Genomic DNA, 22803 nt, shown 5'->3' with positions numbered 1-22803 from the left:
TCATCGTCTCTGTGCTGAGACCTTTCATCCTTTATTTCCTGACATCACATATTATCAAAGCTGGTCCTTCATCACCCTCCATTCTAATCTCTTTATCCTGATGAGGAAATAAAGCTCAGAGGCTCAGTGATTTGCTGGAGTAGGGCTGCAGCTCACGCTTCTGTCCCAGATTTGGCCAGTGGCCTCTCCATCTGCAGCTCAGTCCTGTTCAGCATTCTCTAGGTGCGTGTTAGCCAAAAGAATGGCTCGATTTGAACATAATTTTTAGTTTTTGTTTGTGTATGTTTAATCTTTGGTCAAGTATAATACATTAGATTTTATTACATTAAATACATTAGTATTTTTGGCATTTCTACAGAGGTTACATTAAAATATATGCGCGTGTGTGTGTGTATGATATATATAGCAGTAGATTTGGAGGCAAACGTAGGTTGTGGTGATGTACCCATCAGGGCTGTTCATTCTCACTGGCTCAAGTTGGATTGAAGTAGTTTTACTCTCTGTTTTGTGCCCTCAGATCACACAGCACCCTGCATGGCCAGTTTGTTGCTTTATGTGGAGGACTTTGCTCTTAGAACCATATGTGTTTTCCTGTCAGTAGCTGCTGAACCCACAGTACCTCCTGTTCTCCAATACATGGTTGTATAGACACATCTTGTGTCCAGGTGCAGTGGCTCATGCCGGTAATCCCAGCACTCTGGGAGGCTGAGGCAGGCGGATCATGAGGTCAGGAGATCGAGATCATCCTGGCTAACACGGTGAAACCCTGTCTCTACTAAAAATACAAAAAATTAGCTGGGCGTGGTGGCACGTGCCTGTAGTCCCAGCTACTCTGGAGGCTGAGTCAGGAGAATTGCTTGAACCTGGGAGGCGGAGGCTGCAGTGAGCCGAGATCATGCCACTGCACTCCAGCCTGGGCAACAGAGTGAGACTTCGTCTCCAAAAACAAAACAAAACAAACAAAAAAAGAAGCATCTTGTAGCGTGACTCCTTGGGGCTATTGCTGACCTGCAGGCCTCATTCCCACTTTCCTATTTCCAGCCCATTGCAGATGCAAAGGCTCCTGAGAAGCGGGCCTCACCATCCAAGCCAGCTTCTGCCCTGGCCTCCAGATCTGGGTCCAAGAGCACTCAGACTGTTGCAAAAACCACAACAGCTGCCGCTGTTGCCTCAACTGGCCCAAGCAGTAGGAGCCCCTCCACGCTCCTGCCCAAGAAGCCCACTGGTGAGTATTGCCTTTCTCTCCCATGGGAACTAGGGAGGGGAAAATGGGATCTTGGCTTTGCCCCAGCCATAGCTCTAGCTAGTATCACAAACAGCTGTGCAGGCCTGCTTACGCACCGGTCCTTAGTGGACTACCTGGAACAGTGGTAGCCCTGTGGGCCTGGTACTCAACAAGCCTTGATCTCTGTGTGAGCTTAGCAGTTGTATGTATTCAGAAAAATCTTGAGTGAAGGCAGAAAAATGTACTGCTCATGAATTTCCAGGTAGAATTTACTCTTGCCTTAGTAACCCACAGCACCTAGCACGTGGTGCTCATGGGCTTACATGATGATAAGAAGAGGGCTATTCAAGTCCATAGGCATGTATTGACAGCCTACTTTTAAGACCACATAGAGGGCAGTAGAGAAGAATAAGACTCAGTGCCTGACCATCTAATTTACCACTCCATTCCCAGGGACTAACACAGTCCCTGGCTCAAAGTAGATATTCAGTAATTGTTAAATAATGAGGAATCTCACTATTGGATGAACTATCCAACAGGTCAGTTTGTTAAATGTTATATTAATAAGTATATTTTGTACAGCCATTAAGACTGAGGGAAAACCTGCAGAAGTCAAGAAGATGACTGCAAAGTCTGTTCCAGGTAATAGCCCATCCGCCATTTTGTAGAGCCCTAACTTGAACCCCCACCTCCTCTGTGGCTTAAGTCTCCCTTTTTCTCTCTCTCCCTGAACCCGTGTTATCTCTCACTCCCTTCTTTGCAGCTGACTTGAGTCGCCCAAAGAGCACCTCCACCAGTTCCATGAAGAAAACCACCACTCTCAGTGGGACAGCCCCCGCTGCAGGGGTGGTTCCCACCCGAGTCAAGGCCACACCCATGCCCTCCCGGCCCTCCACAACTCCTTCCATAGACAAGAAGCTCACCTCGGCCAAACCCAGCTCCACCACCCCCAGGCTCAGCCGCCTGGCCACCAATGCTTCTGCTCCTGATCTGAAGAATGTCCGCTCCAAGGTTGGCTCCACGGAAAACATCAAGCATCAGCCTGGAGGAGGCCGGGTGGGTCCAGGGAGCTTGGGGTCCTGGCATGCTGGCCCCTGCATCTTCCCCTCCATTTCCACCCACTGTTCCCAGGCCCACCAAAGAAGCAGGCAGTCAGGACACTGGACTCAGCATCAGGGTATTTCAGCCGGGGCTCTGTAGTGGGTTTTGTGCCCCAGCAGCAGGGAGGCGGGGTAGGCTGAGCTCTGGGCTTTCTCTTCCTGTCTCAATAAGAAAGGCTCCTGTTCTAGATGTTGGGGTCTGGGTTTACATTTTTGCTTGGATGTAAAAGGATTCTTTTGTAGAAGAAACAGAGGAGGCCTCAGAGACTCTGCAAGTGAGAGAGACACTTGACATGAGCCTAGTTTTTCATGGTTCTTAGCCTGCACAGAGAATGTCAGGATAGGCAGAAGGTAGAACACCTCTTACTTCCACAACCCATAACTTGAGTGGAATATATCTGAAAGAGGACTAGGGTGTCCTCTTGTAGCCAGGATGAGTCGTGCTGTGAGCCTCTGGCCTTCCTAAACAGCAGGACTGCACTGCATATAGTGATGGAGAAAGATCACAGTGCTTCACTTTTAGGATTTTCCGGTGGTTAAGATTTTCTGGTTGCATCAGTCCCAGAATTATTTAACTGTTGGTAACCATGGGAACTCTGCGTGAAAAGGTGGTGATGAAAGTCCGTCTGAGAATGTTCGGGTCCCTGGAGTAGTGACCATCTCATCTCCTAGGTCATTCACTAGCTCTACACCACCACCACCATCCAGGGCAGAATACTTAAATTGCTTAATCTGGAGCTGTTAAGAAATTTAGGAGGGACAAAAATGAGGTGGAATCCTGGTACTGTTGGAAGACACTGATGGCAAGCTGAGATCAGTCTAGAGAAGAGCCTGAGAGTTGCTTTTGGTAGCGACAGTGGCTCTGGTGTGCCCAGCAGGCCTCTGGGCTGTGCTGCTGATGGCCTATCTCCCCGTCTTTGCTCTTATGGTTTCATGGTGCAAAAGTTACAGGAGTTCTTGGGTGGGGAGTTGAGTGACTTGATCTAGTGAATTGTTTTCTGCTTCAACATACCTAAAGAGTCTGACACTTTCTATCAGTATTGACTTCCTGTGACCGTGGCAGCTGCTTGGGGCATATCAGAACATTTGGCATGGGGTGGGGGGTATTGTAATTGGAAAATCATGCCCCAGCACACTCTCAGAATCACTAATTTGGTTGTCTTAGCCTTCCTTTGTGCCTTTTCTCCATTAGCTAGTGTCTTGATCTGTTCCTCATGTCTTAAGGCTATGGCCTGCAGCTCCTTCTTTTGTGGTCCTCTACTCAAGGATCTTTGACTTGGTCTACCCTGGGAAATGTATGGTTTTGCCTAGGATCAAAGGCCACCTGCTTTTGCCTGGTGGCCTGACCTGGATTTGAGTCCCCTACAGCCTTCTTCCCTTCTTGGCATTTGAGCTCTTATCCTCTTGGTTTGAAATTTGCCCTCCCTTTATCTCCATCCAGGCCAAAGTAGAGAAAAAAACAGAGGCAGCTGCTACAACCCGAAAGCCTGAATCTAATGCAGTCACTAAAACAGCCGGCCCAATTGCAAGTGCACAGAAACAACCTGCGGGGAAAGTGAGTTTTATTTAGACCCACCTCTGCAAGGTGAAGATGGTAAAATACTTCTTCCAGCCTGAGCCACATGCCCTCTCTTGCACTTTTTCCCTTTCCCTAACTAGTTTCTACTTCTTCTCCCCTACATTCCCTTCTCTGTGCTTGATGACTCAGCCATCAGAAAATTTTTTGTATTAACCTTGAAAGTTAATAGAGTTGGGAGCCCATTAGCCCTTTGGAGAATACATATATATATAATTTTTGGCTGGATAAAATGGATCCAAAGACTTTCATTCATTTCCTTCACACTGACCTTGATGTGAAACCTACCTGGTATGGATGCAAATACAGTGCACCCACATTCGTTATCAAGAAGACATGGCAGGGGTAATTTCCACCACCTGGAACCCTGGAGCCCCTGTGCTTTACCTTGAAGTAAAAGATCCCTCTCATAATGCTGCTGGGTATGGAGATAACTTCATTTGTCCTGGTTCCCCGGGTCACCTCTTAACTGAAAGTTAGGATGCTCATTCCCAATGGAAACCCACTTAGTATAGGTATGCAGCATCAACTGGAGGGCAGAGGTAAGCTGAAACCACAGGTTCTTTCCCCTTGCCTCTGTAAACCTGGAAACCAGGCCCCTCCTGAGTGCTTGCAACACCTACCTTCCTTAGCTGTAGCAGGTAGGTGTGCCTCTGCCGGAGAAGCCCACACTCCAGCCCTTAGGGACCAGCATGGGAAGTCTCAGCCTAGGGCATTCCTACAGTGAAGAAAGCTGCACCGTGGCTTCTGGGTGACTACTAGAGGTCCTAGGTTCAGACCAAGGCTCATTAAGTAGTTTGCTAACCACTTGGTTACCATCAAAATTGTGAAAAAGGCTAGAAATGAGTAGGTACAATGAGGTATATGGGTTGGAGTTTCTCAGGATTTCTGTACTCTGTGGAGAACTCTTCAGCCTGGGACCTGCATCATTTGCAAAGAAAGGAAGTTGGCAACTATTCCTTCTTGAGAAGGTCCTAGGATTCTTTGTTCCAGACTCTTAGAGCCAGGGCCTTGGTGTTTCTCAGTTCCAGGGGAAGCCATTCCCGTACTATACAGTGTGGTTGTGCCCCCAGGATTGGGCGTCCTTGCTGCCCTGCTTAGAGCCTGTTCTTTCCGCATGGGCACCTCACAGGGCAGAGGATTAGGCATATGGAGGATTCAAGAAGGTATTTTACCCTTGAGTCAAAAATACTATGCCTTCTCAAGCCCTGAGACAAATGGGCTAAGTGTGGAGGCTGTAGCCGCTCCCCTGGTGTTGGAGATTCTGTATCCATTTGTATGCACATCTGAGCACTGGCCCCTCCGTCCTGTTAGTATCATCCGTGCCCTTGTTGCCAGCTGCCCAGTGCTTCTCAGAGCAGCCTTTGCTTCTGAGAGTGGGTCTGGCTGCAGCCATTCCAGGGCCCAGATTTAAGGGAAGCACGCTCTTTGGGTGAGAACAGGTCCACATGATAAGACTTGCAGAGAAGAGCCAAGGACACTGTGCCCAGCTCTTGAGGAGGGAGCAGAGCAAGGAGGTAGGGCTGTGCCTGGTTGGGCATCAGGTTGGGCTGCTGCCTGGGCCTTGTGAACCACAACCCCGCCCCCAAGGAGCGGTGATGACCAACATGCAGTGCCTGCGCAGCTCTGCTCCTGTCGTTGTGTTGTCTGTTCACGTTTTTCACTCCCCTTCTTGCTCTTTCACATTTCTTTTCCTGTGCTTTTCCACATCTGTTCTGTAGAAGGTGGGGGTGGAGGTTTAACAACACTTTTTGTTGGTCATTGTGATCACGTGTGGACTCACTGCCTTCCCTGTGTCGGTTCTAACCAGTCCTCTGCCTTTGTGTTGTTTTTTCTATTTTCTAACACTCCAGGTCCAGATAGTCTCCAAAAAAGTGAGCTACAGCCATATTCAGTCCAAGTGTGGTTCCAAGGACAATATTAAGCATGTCCCTGGAGGTGGTAATGTAAGTATAAGCTCTGGTTAGCTGGCATCTGAGATATAGCCCACTGTGGGGTATACTAGGGAGAGAGCCAGGTGCCCATGTAGATAGAATCCCAGTGACCTGAGCTGTAGCATTCTGTAAGAAGCAGACTAGCAAAGTGAGGGGACCTTGATGCTCCCATGTTAGACAGGGTGTTTCTGGCGAGCCCCTAAACACCAGCATGGTGATATCCACTCAGTATCTTTTTACCCATATGGGTGGGAGGCTTTGGATTTTTCTCCAGCTATGTCAGAGCCTGGGTCTGAGCACAGCGGTCAGCAGCAGACCTGTTGCCTGTCTGGAGTCCGTTCCTGGGATGCGTATGTCGGTCTGCATGCCCTTGAATTACCGTGGAAGTAACTTCTCTGAGACAGATGTCTGGATCTTTCCAGAGCTCATCTTTGAATCCTTGTTATTATAAAATAAGAATTAATCAACATTTTCTTCCTATCCCTTCCCCACGTTTTTTTGAGATGAAGTCTCACTTTGTTGCCCAAGCTAGAGTGCAGTGGTGTGATCTCAGCTCACTGCAACCACCACCTCCCAGGTTCAAGCTATTCTCCTGCCTCAGCCTCCCGAGTAGCCGGGACTGCAAGTACGCGCCACCATGCCCGGCTAATTTTTGTATTTTTAGTAGAGACGGGATTTCACTATGTTGGCCAGGCTGGTCTTGAACTCCTGACCTCATGATCCACCCACTTTGGCCTGCCAAAGTGCTGGGATTACAGGCATGAAACACTGCGCCCGGCCCTCCCATTTCCCTTTCTGCTCTCCTTTTTTTTGTCCATTTTCTAATCCCTTCCTCCTTTTTCTTCCCCTCCTTTTTTAGTCCCTTTTCCTGTTTTTTTGTTTGTTTGTTTGTTTGTTTTGTTTTTGTTTTGATACAGAGTTCACTCTGTTGCCCAGGCTGGCGTGCAGTGGTGTGATCTCAGGTCACTGCAACCTCCACCTACCAGGGTCAGTCAGTTCTCCTGCCTCAGCCTCCCGAGTTGCTGGGGCTACAGGCATGCGCCACCACGCCCAGCTAATTTTTGTATTTTTAGTAGAGACGGGGTTTCATCATGCTGGCCAGGTTGGCCTTGAACTCCTGACCTTGTGATCTGCCCGCCTTGGCCTCCCAAAGTGCTGGGATTACAGGCGTGAGCCACTGCGCCCAGACTTTCCCTCCTTATCTTTTTGTCCTCTTTCCTCTTCCACCCAAACCCTTCTTTTTGTCTTGCTGCCATTGTGTGCCAGCTCTATGATGTGTATTAGGGACACAGGTGATCCCCGCTCACAGGGAGGTTCTGGTCTAGGGAGAGAAAGGGCGAAGTCTTACTGTCGTCGAGTGTGTGAAGAACAACCTGTGTGCTTTCCGCTTGTCACTGTGACAGTGCCTAGAAAAGTGGTACTCTGTGGAGTTGTGCCAGAGGCACCAGAAGCCGCCATGCACAGCCCCTGCCCTCACCGCTCCCTTCCAGGCCAAGTGAGACAGCCTGTCTTTCCTCTGTTTCTTTTGAGTTCATTCGGTTCTTTCTCCTTACTGTCCTGAACCGGACTAGGTCCTGCTCCACTTACCCTTATCATTTTTAGACTCTGTTAACACTCCTGCCTCCTCCTTGGTGATCATGACATCCTGCCCATGGCCTACAGATACCCCCAGCAGTTGTATCATGAGGAATGCGGCCATGAGCTTTCATTCTTGCCCCACACAACTCTCCTTCCTGCCCCTCCTTCCTGGTCATCTTCTCACCACTGCCTCTTCCTGGCCTGGGTAGAAATGGCATCCTTTACACTCGGGTGGAGTTGCTTGACCAGACTAATTAGTCAGCCTGGAATAGGATCAGCTGAAGTGAGGTGACAAAGATCCAGCCCACGAGGGGCCCAGGCAGCTGCTGAGCCTGGCTTTGTCCTGGATGAAAACAGAAGGTGAACAGGGGTTCTGAGGGAACCGGGTCACTTGTGTAGGTGAGACATAGAGATATATTTGTGTGTGTTGTGTGGTGCATATAAGAGCTCTGAAAATAGTCATCATTAATGTATCACCTGCTGTGATCTTTCCACACTGCCTACACATGACCTCACATGTGTAGGGTTTTTTGTTTTGTTTTGTTGTTTTGAGGGTGAATGTATTTTTAAAGCCTTTTCACTTTAGGAGGCTTCCTTAAACAGAGAATTAGGGAGACTACTGTGAGCCATCTTTCCTGGTGGGAAGATGAGGATAAACAACAGCTGACCACAGCTGGACCCAGGTGCTTTGTTTCCTTCCATAATCTCTGTCAGTCCCTCCCTAAAGCCACCACAAGGAAATGTGCAGTTTAAAATGATGAGCCCCCCGGCTGGGCACCATAGTAAGACCCCCGTCTCTACAAAAAAAAGTCTTGCTCTGTCGCCCAGCCTGGAGTGCAGTGGCGTAATCTCGGCTCACTGCAATCTCTACCTCCCAGGTTCAAGCGATTCTCCTTCGTCAGCTTCCCGAGTAGCTGGGATTATAGGCGCCTGCCACCATGCCTAGCTAATTTTTGTATTTTATGTTATGTTATGTTATTATTTTTGAGACGGAGTCTCGATCTGTCACCAAGGCTGGAGTGCAGTGGTGCGATCTCGGCTCACTGCAAGCTCCGCCTCCCGGATTGATGCTATTCTCCTGCTTCAGCCTCCCGAGTAGCTGGGACTACAGGCGCCCGCCACAATGCCCAGCTAATTTTTTATATTTTTTAGTAGAGGCGGGGTTTCACCATGTTAGCCAGAATGGTCTCCATCTCCTGACCTCATGATCCGCCCGCCTCGGCCTCCCAAAGTGCTGGGATTACAGGCATGAGCCACCGCACCTGGGCTAATTTTTGTACTTTTAGTAGAGACGGGGTTTTGCTATATTGGGCAGGCTGGTCTCGAACTCCTGACCTCAGGTGATCCACCCACCTTGGCCTCCCAAAGTGCTGGGATTATAGCAAGAGCTACTGCGCCCAGTCCCAAAAAAAATATCTGTTAAAATAAGGCCAGGTACAGTGGCCCTGGGAGGCCCAGGCAGGAGGATTGCTTCGAAACCAGCCTGGGTTTCAAAGCAATTTTAAATTAGACATGTGCCTGGCAGCATTAGGTGGCATGTGCCTGTGGTTCTAGCTTCTCAGGAGGCTGAGAGGGGAGGATTGCTTGAGCCTGGGTAGTTGAGACTGCAATGAGCCGTGATGGCACCACCACACTTCAGCCTGGGTGACAGAGAGAGACACTGAAAAAAAAGGGAGGAGGACCTGCTGTGCAGACAGAACAGCATTACACCCCCCACCACTCCCCCCCCCCACACACACACACACCCCCACACACACACAGAAATAACGCAGTTACCACAGGGATGAGAGGCTCCAAACAGGATCCTAGTTAGTGCTCCAAAAATGCCCCCGACAGACAGACAGACATACCCCTTGATGAGAGCCAGGAGGACACCAGCGGAGGGGAGGGAGGGGAGTGATGAGCCAGTGCCAATGTAGTGGCTTCTTCTGTGGCTGGTCCCAGTTAAGATTTTCTGTCCGTTTTGGTTCCATTTCACCCTTGCAAGGGGCTGTGCATGTGTAGTGGGCGCTGAGACCTCCTGACAGCATGTTTTGGTACCTGGAGTGTGCCTGCAGGCTCTCATAGAGCGGCAGGCAGCCTGTGTAAGCACAAGCAGAGCAAGGTGTGTGATGCCGTGATTGCTCCTAGGACCACAGAGAGCCAGCGGGGCTTCTGCAGTCCCCGAGGAGGGGACACTTGGGCCAGCCCATGAAGGAGGTGCCGCACATGGTTCCCTGAGGCTGGAGCATAGAGTGGAGGCAGGGTGGTGTGGGGGAATCGTTTGGAAGCAGACTGTAGACTCCTCCACATAGCCACCTAAGGAGGGAGAGCTGTAGCCTAGAGGTGGTGGACTTTATTAAAGTGAGTGAGGCTCAGTTAAGCTTTTTAAAACTTTTTACTGGGCTGGGCACAGCGGCTCATGCCTGTAATCCCAGCACTGTGGGAAGCCAAGGCAGGCAGATCACCTGAGGTCGGGAGTTCGAGACCAGCCTGACCAACATGGAGAAACCCCGTCTCTATTAAAAGTACAAAATTAGCCAGGCCTAGTGGTGCATGCCTATAATCCCAGCTACTCTGGAGGCTGAAGCAGGAGAATCGCTTGATCCTGGGAGGCGGAGGTTATGGTGAGCCGAGATTGTGCCATTGCACTCCAGCCTGGGCAACAAGAGCGAAACTCCGTCTCAAAAAACAAAAACCAAAAAAAAAAAAAAAAACAACTTTTTATTGTGGGAATTTTCAAACACAGACAAGTAGAAAAAAACAGTAAAATGAACCTGATGTACCTTTTACCCTGCCTCATTTACTATCTACATGAGCAGTCTTGGTTTATCTGTATATGCCTATCCCAAGTATTTTGAAGCCAGTCCTAGATATATTATTTATTTGTTAATACTTCAGCATATAGCTGGGCGCGGTGGCTCACGCCTGTAATCCCAGCAATTTGGGAGGCTGAGGCAGGCGGATCATGAGGTCAGGAGATCGAGACCATCCTGGCTAACACGGTGAAACCCCATCTCTACTAAAAATACAAAAAATTAGCTGGGCGTGGTGGCACGTGCCTGTAGTACCAGCTACTCAGGAGGCTGATGCAGGAGAATCGCTTGAACCCGGGAGGCAGAGGTTGCAGTGAGGCAAGATCACGCCACTGCACTCCAGCCTGGGCGACAGAGCGAGACTCCATCTCAACAAAAAAAAAGGAAAAAATTGATCCATATATTTAAAATAGTAACACTAATAAGATAATACAAGCTATAACTCTTTTAATCTTAAGCTGCTTTTACTCTACAAGTCCCCACTCCATTCTTTTTTTTTTTTTTTTTTTTTTTTGAGACACAGTCTCGCTCTGTCCCTCAGGCATGAAGCTATAACACATTTAAAATCATATTTTTGTATAAATAGCTTTAACATTTCAAGTTATTTCTCTAGGATATATTCCTAACATAGGACTCTTATGTCAGAAACTACATCTGTTTCATGGTGTGAGCTACCTAGGTTTTTTTTTTGTTTTTTGTTTTTTGTTTTTTTTTTTTTTTTTGGAGACAGAGTCTCACTCTGTCACCCAGGCTGGAGTGCAGTGGCGCGATCTCGGCTCACTGAAACCTCCGCCTCCCGGGTTCAAGTGATTCTCCTGTCTCAGCCTCCTGAGTAGCTGGGACTACAGGCACCCGCTGCCACGCCCAGCTAATTTTTTGTATTTTTAGCAGAGATTGGGTTTCACCGTATTAGCCAGGATGGTCTCGATCTCCTGACCTTGTGATCCGCCCACCTCGGCCTCCCAAAGTGCTAGGATTACAGGTGTGAGCCAGCAGCTTTTTTTGTTTTGTTTTGTTTTGTTTTGTTTTTGAGACAAAGTCTCACTCTGTGGCCCAGGCTGGAGTGCAGTGGCGTGATTTTGGCTCACTGCAACCTCCGCCTTCTGGGCTCAATCAATTCTCCTGCCTCAGCCTCCTGAGTAGCCAGGATTACAGGCGTGCACCACCATGCCCTGCTAACTTTTGGGTTCTTATTGTTGTTGTTGTTGTTGTTGTTTTAAAGACAGAGTCTTGGCTGGGCATGGTGGCTCACACCTGTAATCCCAGCACTTTGGGAGGCTGAGGCAGGTGGGTCACAAGGTCAGGAGTTCTAGACCATCCTGGCCAACACAGTGAAACCCCGGCTGTACTAAAAATACAAAAATCAGCTGGGCGTGGTGGTGCGTGCCTATAATCCCAGCTACTTGGAAAGCTGAGGCAGGAGAATCGCTTGAACCAGGCAGTCGGAGGTTGCAGTGAGTTGAAATCATGCCATTGGACTCCAGCCTGGCGACAAAGTGAGATTTGGTCTCAAAAAAAAAAAAAAAAAAACGGAGTCTCGTTTTGTCACCCAGGGTGGAGTGCAATGGCACGATCTCAGCTCATTGCAGCCTCTGCCTCCTGGGTTCAAGAATTCTGTCTCAGCCTCCCGAGTAACTGGGACTACAGTGCCCACCAGCACACCCAGCTAATTTTAGTATTTTTTGTAGAGATGGGGTTTTACCATATTGGTCAGGCTGGTCTTGAACTCCTGACCTCAGGTGATCCACCCACCTCAGCCTCCCAAAGTGCTGGGATTACAGGCATGAGCCACTGCACCCAGCCTAACTTTTGTATTTTTTAGTAGAGACAGGGTCTCACCGTGTTGCCCAGGCTGTTCTCGAACTCCTGACCTCAAATGATCCACCCGCGTCAGCCCTCCCAAAGTGCTGGGATTACAGGTGTGAGCCACTGTGCCTGGCTCATTCTTTTTTTTACTGGTAATTTCCTTGATGGGTAAGCTCAGTGGTTTGTCCTAGAATCTGGATTCTTCTAATTACATCCTCATGGTTTTAATTAACATATTCTGTTGTCCCTCAATTTTCTTTAAATTTATTTGGTTTTGGTTTTTTCCCCACATGCTAGCATGACATGTAAGTAGGTAATGAGGTTTATTCTGTGAGAAATTACATTCATGTCTCATTCTTCGGTTGTCTCTTTTTTTGTGATGTTGGCAATTCCTGGACCTGTGGGTTCAGTAGGCATATGCCATGGTAAGACTAATTCTAGCATTACTTCTTCATTTACCAGCTGGAATACATCCATAACGTGAAACTGACTGCCCCTCAACTATTCTTTAATTGCATACTAGACAAAAGGTCAGGAGATAGAGGCTTCAAATATGGAACACTGTCAAGAAATCTGTGGCCCTGGCCGATGCAGTGGCTCACACTTGTAATCCAAGTACTTTGGGAGGCCAAGGCAAGTGGGTTGCTTCAGCCCAGAAATTCGAGACCAGCCTGGGCCACTTGGCGAAACCCCTTCTCTACAAAAAAATGCAAAAATTAGCTGAGCATGGTGGTGTGCGCCTGTAGTCTCAGCCACTTGAGGGGCTTGAGCCTGGGAGGTTGAGGCTACAGTGAGCTAAGGTCATGCCTCTGCACTTCATCCTGGGTGGCAGAGTGAGACCCTGTCTCAAAAGAAAACAAGAAAGAAATGTGTGGCTCTACATCTTGGTGAGGGCCCTGGCCTTGGAGAGTGACTGTTAACTTCTTGCAGGTGCTGTTGTGGTTACAGCTAAGATGAGCTTGTCACCATTGCTTGAAGACCCATGTTGGGTTGGTTTAAGCAGCTACCAGATCTTTGGCTGGTAAAAGTACCCTTCCCTGTGCCCTCTCTTATGGGGGATAAGGATAGGGAGATGTTTGGATGAGGTCTTCATGTCTCCCTCTTCTTGAATTGGCCATTTCTTCCCCTAACAAATAACAAGATACCTTGTTTTAAACCCAGATAAAGCGCTTACAATGGTGTCATCAGCACATACTTAGGAGGAGGTATCTGTGCTGTATCCTAAACTTCCATTTTGGAGATGCCTATAAATATCTGTATAATGAACTATAGATTGAGGAGAAAAGAAAAAAATTTCTATCTAGGGAAAATTGCAGACTTTTTGGAAAGATGAGACAAAGTAGAGGCTGTGTGTTTTCACAGTAGTTAACTACTCTGTATGTAATTATCAAACACGTGAAGCCATTATGGTATAGTTCCTGGTGGTGTCCCTTCAAGAGATGATATGAGAAAGAGACGGATTGAAGCGAGAGCTATGTGAGGCCATATGGAAGGCACCTTTTGAGCTGGGCATTGAAGGATGGGGAAGAAAACATAATGGGTTTGCTGGGTTAGGCATGAGCCAAGTTTTAGAGGCAAGACTGAGAATGGCTCTGGCAAGCTGGGGATTGTGGGTAGTTATTCTGTGCCAGGCCTTGGGCTGTGGGTGCAAATATAAAAATACTGGTGGCATTATATCTGTCCTCTGGAAACATGGTGAAGACTATATTTCCTGACACCAAAGAAGGGAAAACAGGGCTCAAGAAGGTAGCTCACCATTTAACAGCTTGTGGTGAAACCCACCAGAATGGTGCAACACTGCATGGAGTTGATGTGTTGGAAAGTCAGGCTCTCCCACAGTACCTACCAGAGGACAGCGGGGCCACTCACAGGAATGCTGGAATCCCCATCCAGCAACCCAGAGGGCATGCATGGCTATAGACTTAAAGATGCACCACCTTTTTTTTTTGAGGCGGAGTCTCTTTCTGTTGCCCAGGCTGGAGTGCAGTGGCGCGATCTCGGCTCACTGCAAGCTCTGCCTCCCGAGTTCATGCCATTCTCCTGCCTCAGCCTCCCGAGTACTGGGACTACAGGCGCCTGCCACCACGCCCGGCTAATTTTTTTTTTATTTTTAGTAGAGACGGGGTTTCACCATGTTAGCCAGGATGGTCTCGATCTCCTGACCTCGTGATCCGCCCGCCTTAGCCTCCCAAAGTGCTGGGATTACAGGCGTGAGCCACCGTGCCCAGCCAAGGTGCACCACCTTTAAATGCAAATTTTTGCATTTTTAGTAGAGATAGAGTTTCACTGTGCTGGCCAGGCTGGTCTCAAACTCCTAGCCACAGGTGATCTGCCTGCCTCAGCCTCCCAAAGTGCTGGGATTACAGGCATGACCCACTGCACCTGGCTGGGAAAATTGTTATAACATGGATTAAGCAGGAATACTATGATTACACACACACACACAACACGCACGCACGCGTACACACACGCACACACATACACACACACACACACACACCACCCCCTCACCTCTCCCAAGGGGAAAATGCATTGAAAAGGACTAGAAGTAAATATGTTATTCCAGGTTCTCTGGGCAAGGAGTTGATAGGTAAGGTTTTGAGATGGAATAAAGGGGATATTTCATGGGAGCCTTGGTGCTGGTGTTTGGACCTGGTGAAATGACAGAAGAGCTGTCTGGAGCATACATGGACAGGGTCTGCACAGAAAGACCTGTGGGGTGTGGAAATGGTGGTTTGGTCTGGCTGGAGGTGGGGTTAGAAGTGTAGGCTGGTGGCCGGGCGTGGTGGCTCACACCTGTAATTCCAGCACTTTGGGATCCTGAGGCAGGCGGATCACCTGAGGTCAGGAGTTCGAGACCAGCCTGACCAATATGGAGAAACCCTATCTCTACTAAAAATACAAAATTAGCTGGGTGTGGTGGCGCATGCCTGTAATCCCAGCTACTCCAGAGGCTGAGGCAGAAGAATCACTTGAACCCGGGAGATGGAGGCTGGAGTGAGCCAAGATCGTGCCAGCCTGGGCAACAAGAGTGAAACTCCGTCTTAAAAAAAAAAAAAAAGTGAAGGCCAGGCGTGGTGGCTCACGCCTGTAATCCCAGCACTCTGGGCTCTGGAAATCTGAGGTGGGTGGATCTCCTGAGGTCAGGAGTTCGAGACCAGCCTGGCCAACATGGTGAAACCTTGTCTCTACTAAAAATACAAAAAATTAGCCAGATGTGGTGGTACACGCCTGTAATCCCAGCTACTCGGGAGGCTGAGGCAGGAGAATTGCTTGACCCCAGGAGGCGGAGGTTATAGCGAGCTGAGATCGTACCACTGTACTCCAGCCTGGGCAACAGAGCGAGACTCCATCTTTAAAAAAAAAAAGGAAGTGAAGAGCAGGGCCAGGGTGGGTCGAGGGCTCTTTTAAGTACTTAGGGAGATGACCTTGTCTTTGACCAGACTGAGATAGCCGCTTACAGAGGGAGCGAGAAACCCTGAACACGGAGAAGATTTAAAAGGTAGCATGGGGTTGGCTCTGACAGTATACCTTCTCTCTGAATGAGTCTTTTGTGTCCTTCTCTTCAGGTTCAGATTCAGAACAAGAAAGTGGACATCTCTAAGGTCTCCTCCAAGTGTGGGTCTAAGGCTAACATCAAGCACAAGCCTGGTGAGTGGTGCCTCCCTTGCCCACTGGGTCTCCAGGGTATGTCGTCCTGCCATGGGTCAGCTGGGCAGCCCGCTGGCTGGCAAGGGTTTCATCTCTGTGCCTTTAGCATCCCATGAAGACTACCCAGGACACCGCAGTCCTTATTCTGTCAGGGAGCAGGAGTTCGGGTGCTAACCTCTAAGTGGAGGAGGAGCAGTTTCTTACAGCAGCCATCTGCACAGGCATTCTCTTGAGTACCTACTGTGTGCGTGGAACTATTGAGCTAGGCCTGGGGAAGCGGTGCACTCTGAGCTGAGAACCTGGATTGGCTCTAAACGAGGATTACAGAAGCTACTGCTGAAGGAGCTGTATAGAGGGCAGTGTTCAGGTCCCACCTATCAGATGCAGGAGCAAAGGGTGCTCCCAACCAGTGAAGCATCAGCCGCTAACCCTGGCAGGAGAATGGGAGGCGTTCAGCAGCTGGCACTAATGCAGTTTCCTTCCAGTAACATGGTTGGCCCAGCGCCCCTGTGGAAGTCGCTGTGCGGAGGCTGGGCTCTTGCCTTGGGTAGTCCCCTAGCAGCCTCGTGTCCTAGTTCCTGGGTCTACAGCAGATTTGTGAGTAGGACTGCTGCAGCAGCAGGCACACTGGCTGGCAGACCTGGTATCCCAGAAGGCTAGCCACCACAGGCCAGATAAGGTGAAGGCAAAACTCTCTTCCCTCAGAGCGGGCACGGTGTCTCATGCCTGTAATCCCAGCACTTTGGGAGGCCAAAGCGGGCGGATCACTTGAGGTCAGGAGTTTGAGAACAGCCTGGCCAACATGGTGAAACCCTGTCTCTACTAAAAATACAAAAACTAGCTAGGTGTGGTGGTGCATGCCTTTGGAGAATTGCTTGAACCCAGGAGGCAGAGACTACAGTGAGGCGAGAGTATGGCATTGCACTCCAGCCTGAGCAACAGAGCGAAATTCTGTCTCCAAAAAGAAAAAAAAAAAAACTCCCTTTCCCTCTCAGCGAAGAGCATGATCCAGTTTAGAATGTGTTCTATTTAGAAAGATCAAAACAGTTCTGTCCTTAACTAACCATTTTTTCCCCTTTTATCTGGGAAATCTCCTATCAGATACTTCCTTCTCTAATGACACTGAGTCACTTAGGGTCTAGTTTTTGCCAGGGCTGGGTTTCCCAATATGGGACACCGGGAGACCTCGGCCAGAAGCTGTGCGTGGAGGTCCGCCATGTGAGCTGAGAGGAGATGGAAGAACAGGAGAAGGGGCCCAAGGGAAACCACGCTGCTGGGCGTGGGAGGGGCTAGGTACTCATTGAGGGCAGCTCGTCCCGCACCCTTCCCCTTGGTCTCATGGGCACACTCTGGCCAGTGAGCTCTGAACCCTGGGCGTGAGTTCAGACCACTTTCCCTCCCCGTCCTAGCCTGAGGTCACTAGATCCCAGGCCTGCCTTGGTCCATGTCTTTCCTTCCTCAGCGCACAGCCTCGGGGCCACTCTGTCCTTTTTATTATTCCTTCTTTTTGCTAGAGTGTGGTACGGTTAGGGGCTCAGACAATTTTCACAACCTGTCACTGTCAATCAGCAGATTGGTGGTAACTCTGGGTGAGTCCCTTCTCTTTTGCAGCATCAGTTTTACCGGCTGGGAAGCAGGGACCGTGGCCGTGATGACAGGGCATTCATGAGAATTCAGTGAGGCTGTGCCTGAGAAGCACTGCATGGCCCAGTTAGCGGGAGGGCATTCCCACACAGAGTAGAGAAGCAGAGGCTTCGCCCTAGAGGCTGTGCTCGGAGCCCCAGGCCTGCCCAAGCCTGGCCTGCAGCTCGGTAGCTGTGGCATGGGGTGGTGGAAGGGATGGCTTTCCTTCTCTTGGAGGTATTCCCACTGGCTGGACGGAGAGATTGTCTCAGCCTCACTGTGATACGAGAAGTCCTCTTTAGACAAACGTGTTCACTGTTCTTCATTTGCCACCCAGAACAGGTCACGTCTGTCTCATTTCTAGATTGGGCATATCGCTAGTCCTGGTTTTGCCTGCAGGGATATTCCTCTGCCACCCTAGGTGACCAGTTCCTTTGTGGTTCCAGGTGGAGGAGATGTCAAGATTGAAAGTCAGAAGTTGAACTTCAAGGAGAAGGCCCAGGCCAAGGTGGGATCCCTCGATAATGTGGGCCACCTACCTGCAGGAGGTGCCGTGAAGGTAGCGAGTGGGTCACTGGGGAGACACAGCTGGGGAGGGGTGGGAACTATGCAGTTAGGGTCAGGGTCCTCACAGGTAGGCACCTGTCACCGCCCCTCAGTCTCTTCAGGAGTCATGTCTTCACCCACACCATTGCCATTTTCCCATCGTGTATCATCAGTCCTGACTGAGGCAGAAGTGAAGAGGCCCCAGCCCAGCCACCCCTCACCTGTCAGCTGGAGGCAGAACCTTGCTCCTGAGAGCCATGGCCTTCCTAATTGAGCCCATCCAGCCATTTGAGAAGGCCACGGGCTGGGACACAGACCACCCCCAGGCGAGCGGGGGTTCTGCACCACACAGTTCTCCCCAGCTGTCTCACGCCAAGGGGAATGTGGGTTCCCGCCCCATGTCAGGCTCCGCTCCTGGGCTGGGAGCAGGACAGCACATTCTTAGCTGCCAGCGACAGCAGGCTGCCTGGGGCCTCCCTCTGCAGGGCCTGCCTGGGGCCTCCCTCTGCAGGGCCTGCCTGGGGCCTCCCTCTGCAGGGCTCTGGGACAGAGCTCAAGTGGCAGAGGTTCCCATCCTCATGACTGGCTGGGCCTCTTCTCCCTTCCCTCTCTCCTCTTTCCTCCCTTCCTCCTTCCACAGTACTGTGAGACAAATTGTGTGCCAAGATGCTGTCTGTCCTATGTTCCATGTCATCCGTGGGTGGGGGGCCCATGAGGGGCGTCTTGCAGACCCCGAGCACAAGGATGGCTGCTGCTGCTCGGGTTCAGGTGCGCAGGGGAGAGGGGCCAGGAGCCGCTGCCCTGGGCCTTCCCTTCCATCTCTGCTCCCCAGTGCCAGCCACTGCCCAGCCCATCCCCTGTCCCATCCTCTCCTGATGCTCTGACTGAAGCCTTGATCAGCTTCCAGGAACATCTGGGGGGGTCCTTGCTGCCACAGGCTCTCAGTTCGTGCCCCCCATACCTCGTGAGGATGCCGTTCTCGCGCCCGTCTCAGTGGGGCGTTAACTTGGCTTTAGTCTCTTGTCCAAGGACACAGCAAGCGAGTGTGGACCAGGATTCACATCTGGGCTTTTCTGACCCTAAGCCTTGTGTTCTTTTCCTTGTTCACATTATATCCCTTTATTAGTTCTGGAATTATTGTTTTTAATCGAGGCCTATTTCTCACTATGCCGATTAGAAACCACTTCTCCCTTGTCACTTTTTGGGTATTTGGCGACACACGCTTTCCAGCTCCCCAGTGGCCTCTCGCAGCTGTTCTTTCTTCTCTGCCTTCCTCACACTGAATGTTCAATGTCCTCCTCCTATGAAGCCCTCCAGGCCTCCACAGTCTCCCTGGGTTATACCTCCTTGGACACCTTTCTGCCTCCCATGGACCCCTGGTCCCAGAATGGTGCCCCGCACAGACAAGGCCTCAGCACCTGTGTTCCTGACCAGACAGATGTGCAGGCAGGGCTGCCTGGGAGCTACTGAGGACCCCACTCTGTGTGCAGGGGGTGGCCTGGGTTCAGGGAGGGTTTGGGAGGGTGGGCTGCACCCTTCAGGGTGCTACCCTTCAGGCTTGTTGCTCACTGTTGTCATGGCTACGTATTTGGTACCAGCCTGAGGCCTGGCACCTCTGCCCTCAGAGAGGCTTCATCAGAGCCTCACATGCCACAGAGGGGCTCTAAGAATGTGTCACTGGTCCAGCTGCTCCTGACACTCGGGAGTCGGTCTCCCAGGTGAGGTGGGGTGGGTGGGGCCGGGGCACCTGCCTGGGATTCTCCAAGCAACTGTGCCTTGAGCCAGTGGGTGCCAGGGCAGCAAGGGTGGGGGCTGTGTGTGAAACCCACCACCATCACCCCATCCCACTCCCCCCCTCGACTGACCCTGCACTGTCTCCCCCACTGTTTCATTGTAGACTGAGGGCGGTGGCAGCGAGGCTCCTCTGTGTCCGGGTCCCCCTGCTGGGGAGGAGCCGGCCATCTCTGAGGCAGCGCCTGAAGCTGGCGCCCCCACTTCAGCCAGTGGCCTCAATGGCCACCCCACCCTGTCAGGGGGTGGTGACCAAAGGGAGGCCCAGACCTTGGACAGCCAGATCCAGGAGACAAGTAAGTGGCTGGGCTCGGCCTAAGGGCCAGCCAGGGGCCCTGCCACTGGCCGCAAATTGAAACTCCTTTGTTTTTGACTAGAGTGTGGCCTAAATTTTAACGAAGTAACCTTTTATTTTCCAGGCATCTAATGATGACATTCTGGTCTCGTCTTCCGTCTCCCCCGTGTTCCCCTCTTGTCTCCCCTGTTCCCCTCTCCCTTCCCTCCTCCCATGTCACTACAGATTGAGACCTACAGGCTGACGTTCCGGGCAAATGCCAGGGCCCGCACCGACCACGGGGCCGACATTGTCTCCCGCCCCCCACACTTCCCTGGCGGCCCCAACTCGGGCTCCCGGGTCCTTGGCCCCCTTTCCCGGGCTGTCCACTAGACCAGTGAGCGCTTGGGCGCCGTGCTGGGCAGCCCGCTAGGCTCGCCTTCCCTCCTGCTTTGCGTGTCCGGGGCAGCAGCAGCCCTGCCCCACACCTCCTCTCACTCCCCAGCCTGGGCCCATCTCCCTGCTTTGGTCTTGCCCCATCACTGCGCCACTGCTCCGTGGAGGAGGTTGGGAGGGGGTTGGGGTGGTTGAGGCTAAGTTGGGATCTAGGAGAGGAGAACCAGATTCTATCCTCATCTTTTTTTGGTTCTTTGGTCCAAACCCAAAAGAAACTGACATGCCCTCCCTCCTCCCTGGATCTACCTGGAGGGAAGAGTGGAGGTGGATTCCGAGTGGTGACAGGACGCTGACCGTGGAGCTTAAGCCACTGCCTCTCCCTCTGGTCCCACAAATGGGCGCCCCCCCCCCCCCGCCCCATGCAGGTGGTGTCGGGCCCTTCTTGCTGCCCTGCCCCAAGTTGGGGGTCAGTGCTGCCTGTCCCCATGCTTAACATACCCGCCTAGCTGCTGTCACATTTTTCTTGTTTTGTCCTTTTATTTTTTTCTAATAACCTAAAAACTGGCTAAATAGTTCTGCAGGTTGAAGCCATGTCTACATGAAAGTCCTCAGTAAGTGTTAGAGGGAACAGGGCGGAGATATCCTTATGCCACCCCCGCTGAAGGATGTGGGCAGCTTAGGGCCCTGGAGGCGGTGCGGCAGGGAAGAGGGGTGCAGAGGCTGTGGCTGGTGAGCCGGTCAGGCACACAAGGGGCTCTTGGAGCGTGGACTGGTTGGTTTTGCCATTTTGTTGTATGCTGCTTTTCTTTTCTAACCAAGAGGCTGGTTTTGGCATCTCTGTCCCATTCCCTGGGATCTGGTGGTCAGCCCTAGGATAAAAAGCCAGGGCTGGAGAACAAGAAAGGGCCAGGAGATGGAATTCCTTCAGGCTGGCACCCGCACCCTAGGACATGTAAGCCCTCATGTCCAAGGGAGCCTCATGCAGATAGTAGGAAATCAGGTCTGGAAATTTAAAAATAAAAGGCATGAGACTAAGGCTATCTGCTTCCCTTATGCCCTGACTGGAGAGGGGAGGGAGGAGAGGCAAGGCCCACAGAGGGCATCCCAGCTAGGCCTTGGGATGGCTGCAGTGAGGAGAAATCCCGGGAACTGTATTGACACAAAGATTCTTATTGCACTTGTATTTTTTGTATTAAAGTTTGCATGGTTTCTAATAAAGGATTCAAACATAAGTTTGTAGTGAAATGGCCTGGGAGATTCCAAGGGCTTCTCTGGAGGGGGATTGGCTGCAGTGTAGATTTGCCTCTGAGGAGGCTGCCCCAGACTTGGCCTCCTCAGGCCCCCTCCTGACCTCTGCCCTTCTCTGGTCCTGGCATCCCTGGAGAAGGTAGGGGTCTTGACCTAGGTTTAGATTTGATCTCCATGTGCAGGGAGGCTGTCCTGGGCCTGACAGGTCCTCCCCCTTTCTGAGGTAGCAGTGCCTTGTGGAAGTTTGACACCATGTCCCTAGCTCCCCAAGCACACACCAGGAAACTGCAGGGGCTCACGGAGGAAGTGCTGCCTGGGCCAGGGGGACCAGCTTTCCTCTGTAGAGACCATGTGCAGAACACTTCTGCTGTGCCCAGAACATGAGGGAGCCAGTGTTTTGTCAGCAGGAAGAAAGGGCCTGCTGGGATGAAAGTGGGAAGGAAACAGGGTTGGGTAGTCAGGAGACACCCCAGGGGCAACAGCACAGGCCCAGAGTACCTGCTGCCTCCACTGCGTCTGTCCTGGGGTCATGAGGATGCTGAGGTTGATGACAGGTTCCAGGTCCTTTCACTCCTTTGGCCAAAGGTTGGGGGTAGGTGGCCCAAGTGGCGTGCTCTCTAGGTAGACAACAGGAGTGGTCAGAGTTCCCTCAAAGGATCCTCCACTCCAGAGCACCTGAGAAGGCCGGGACCAGAGGCCCTGTGTGATGTGTACTCCGCAGCTGTTTGTTTGGGGTGGGACATTTCTGTACTTCTCGATTTGCTTATGGCTCAGCCATTACCTGTGTCAGTCCATGATTCTGTTGTAACAGTTTTAAGAGTAAATAAAGCTGCCTGATGTCCCATCACGCAGGCTTCGTGCTTCTGTGTCTCGTTTTGCATCTACCACCTCCCTGGATCTTCCTGCCCTCAGCTCAGCCCCTCGGCTGTGAACTTGTTGATGTGGACACGGGAAGGACCACTGTGCCACATAGCCCTGGGCCTTGGCTACCTGTGGAACTCTCCCCTAGTCTGCCTGATAAAGGGCTACTTGACATTTACTTACTTGCTTACTTACTGTCCAAAACTACAAGGACAGTGACAGTTCTGACAGGCTTCCTGTGGTGGGTACCCAGAGCAGCAGCTGTGCCAGGGGACTGGGGTGGTTAACAGCACCGCTGCTTCATGCTCTTGGTGAAGGGAGGAGGTTCCAACCCCCTTCTCTCTTAAGACTTGGGGCCACAGCCAGCCCCTGTCCCCCAGCAATAAGCATCATCTCACT

General features: G+C 51.1%; 1 protein-coding gene across 50 annotated transcripts in view; it reads left to right on the top strand.

The window, feature by feature from the left end:
• Positions 1–22390, top strand: part of MAP4 (microtubule associated protein 4) — a 229206-nt gene extending 206816 nt beyond the window's left edge. For 14 of the 50 annotated variants that reach the window (XM_057301720.2, XM_063602332.1, XM_057301724.2 and 11 more), the window contains 9 exons: positions 1042–1225; positions 1808–1867; positions 1989–2281; positions 3767–3880; positions 5755–5847; positions 15584–15665; positions 17735–17847; positions 19732–19921; positions 20045–22390. In XM_057301720.2, coding sequence (XP_057157703.1) covers positions 1042–1225; positions 1808–1867; positions 1989–2281; positions 3767–3880; positions 5755–5847; positions 15584–15665; positions 17735–17847; positions 19732–19921; positions 20045–20052 — 1137 coding nt within the window. In that variant the 3' untranslated portion in view covers positions 20053–22390. Of the gene's footprint in view, positions 1–1041; positions 1226–1807; positions 1868–1988; positions 2282–3766; positions 3881–5754; positions 5848–15583; positions 15666–17734 lie in introns of all 50 variants that reach the window. The other 36 variants (XM_055109833.3, XM_055109828.3, XM_055109840.2 and 33 more) reach the window with 14 other exon arrangements.
• Positions 22391–22803: the final 413 nt, after the last annotated feature.

This window comes from Pan paniscus, chromosome 2, assembly GCF_029289425.2.
Source record: "Pan paniscus chromosome 2, NHGRI_mPanPan1-v2.0_pri, whole genome shotgun sequence".
In the NCBI taxonomy this organism is placed as follows: Eukaryota; Metazoa; Chordata; class Mammalia; order Primates; family Hominidae; genus Pan; species Pan paniscus.
Note: the sequence above shows the minus strand (reverse complement) of the source record. Positions and strands in the feature narration are given on the sequence as shown.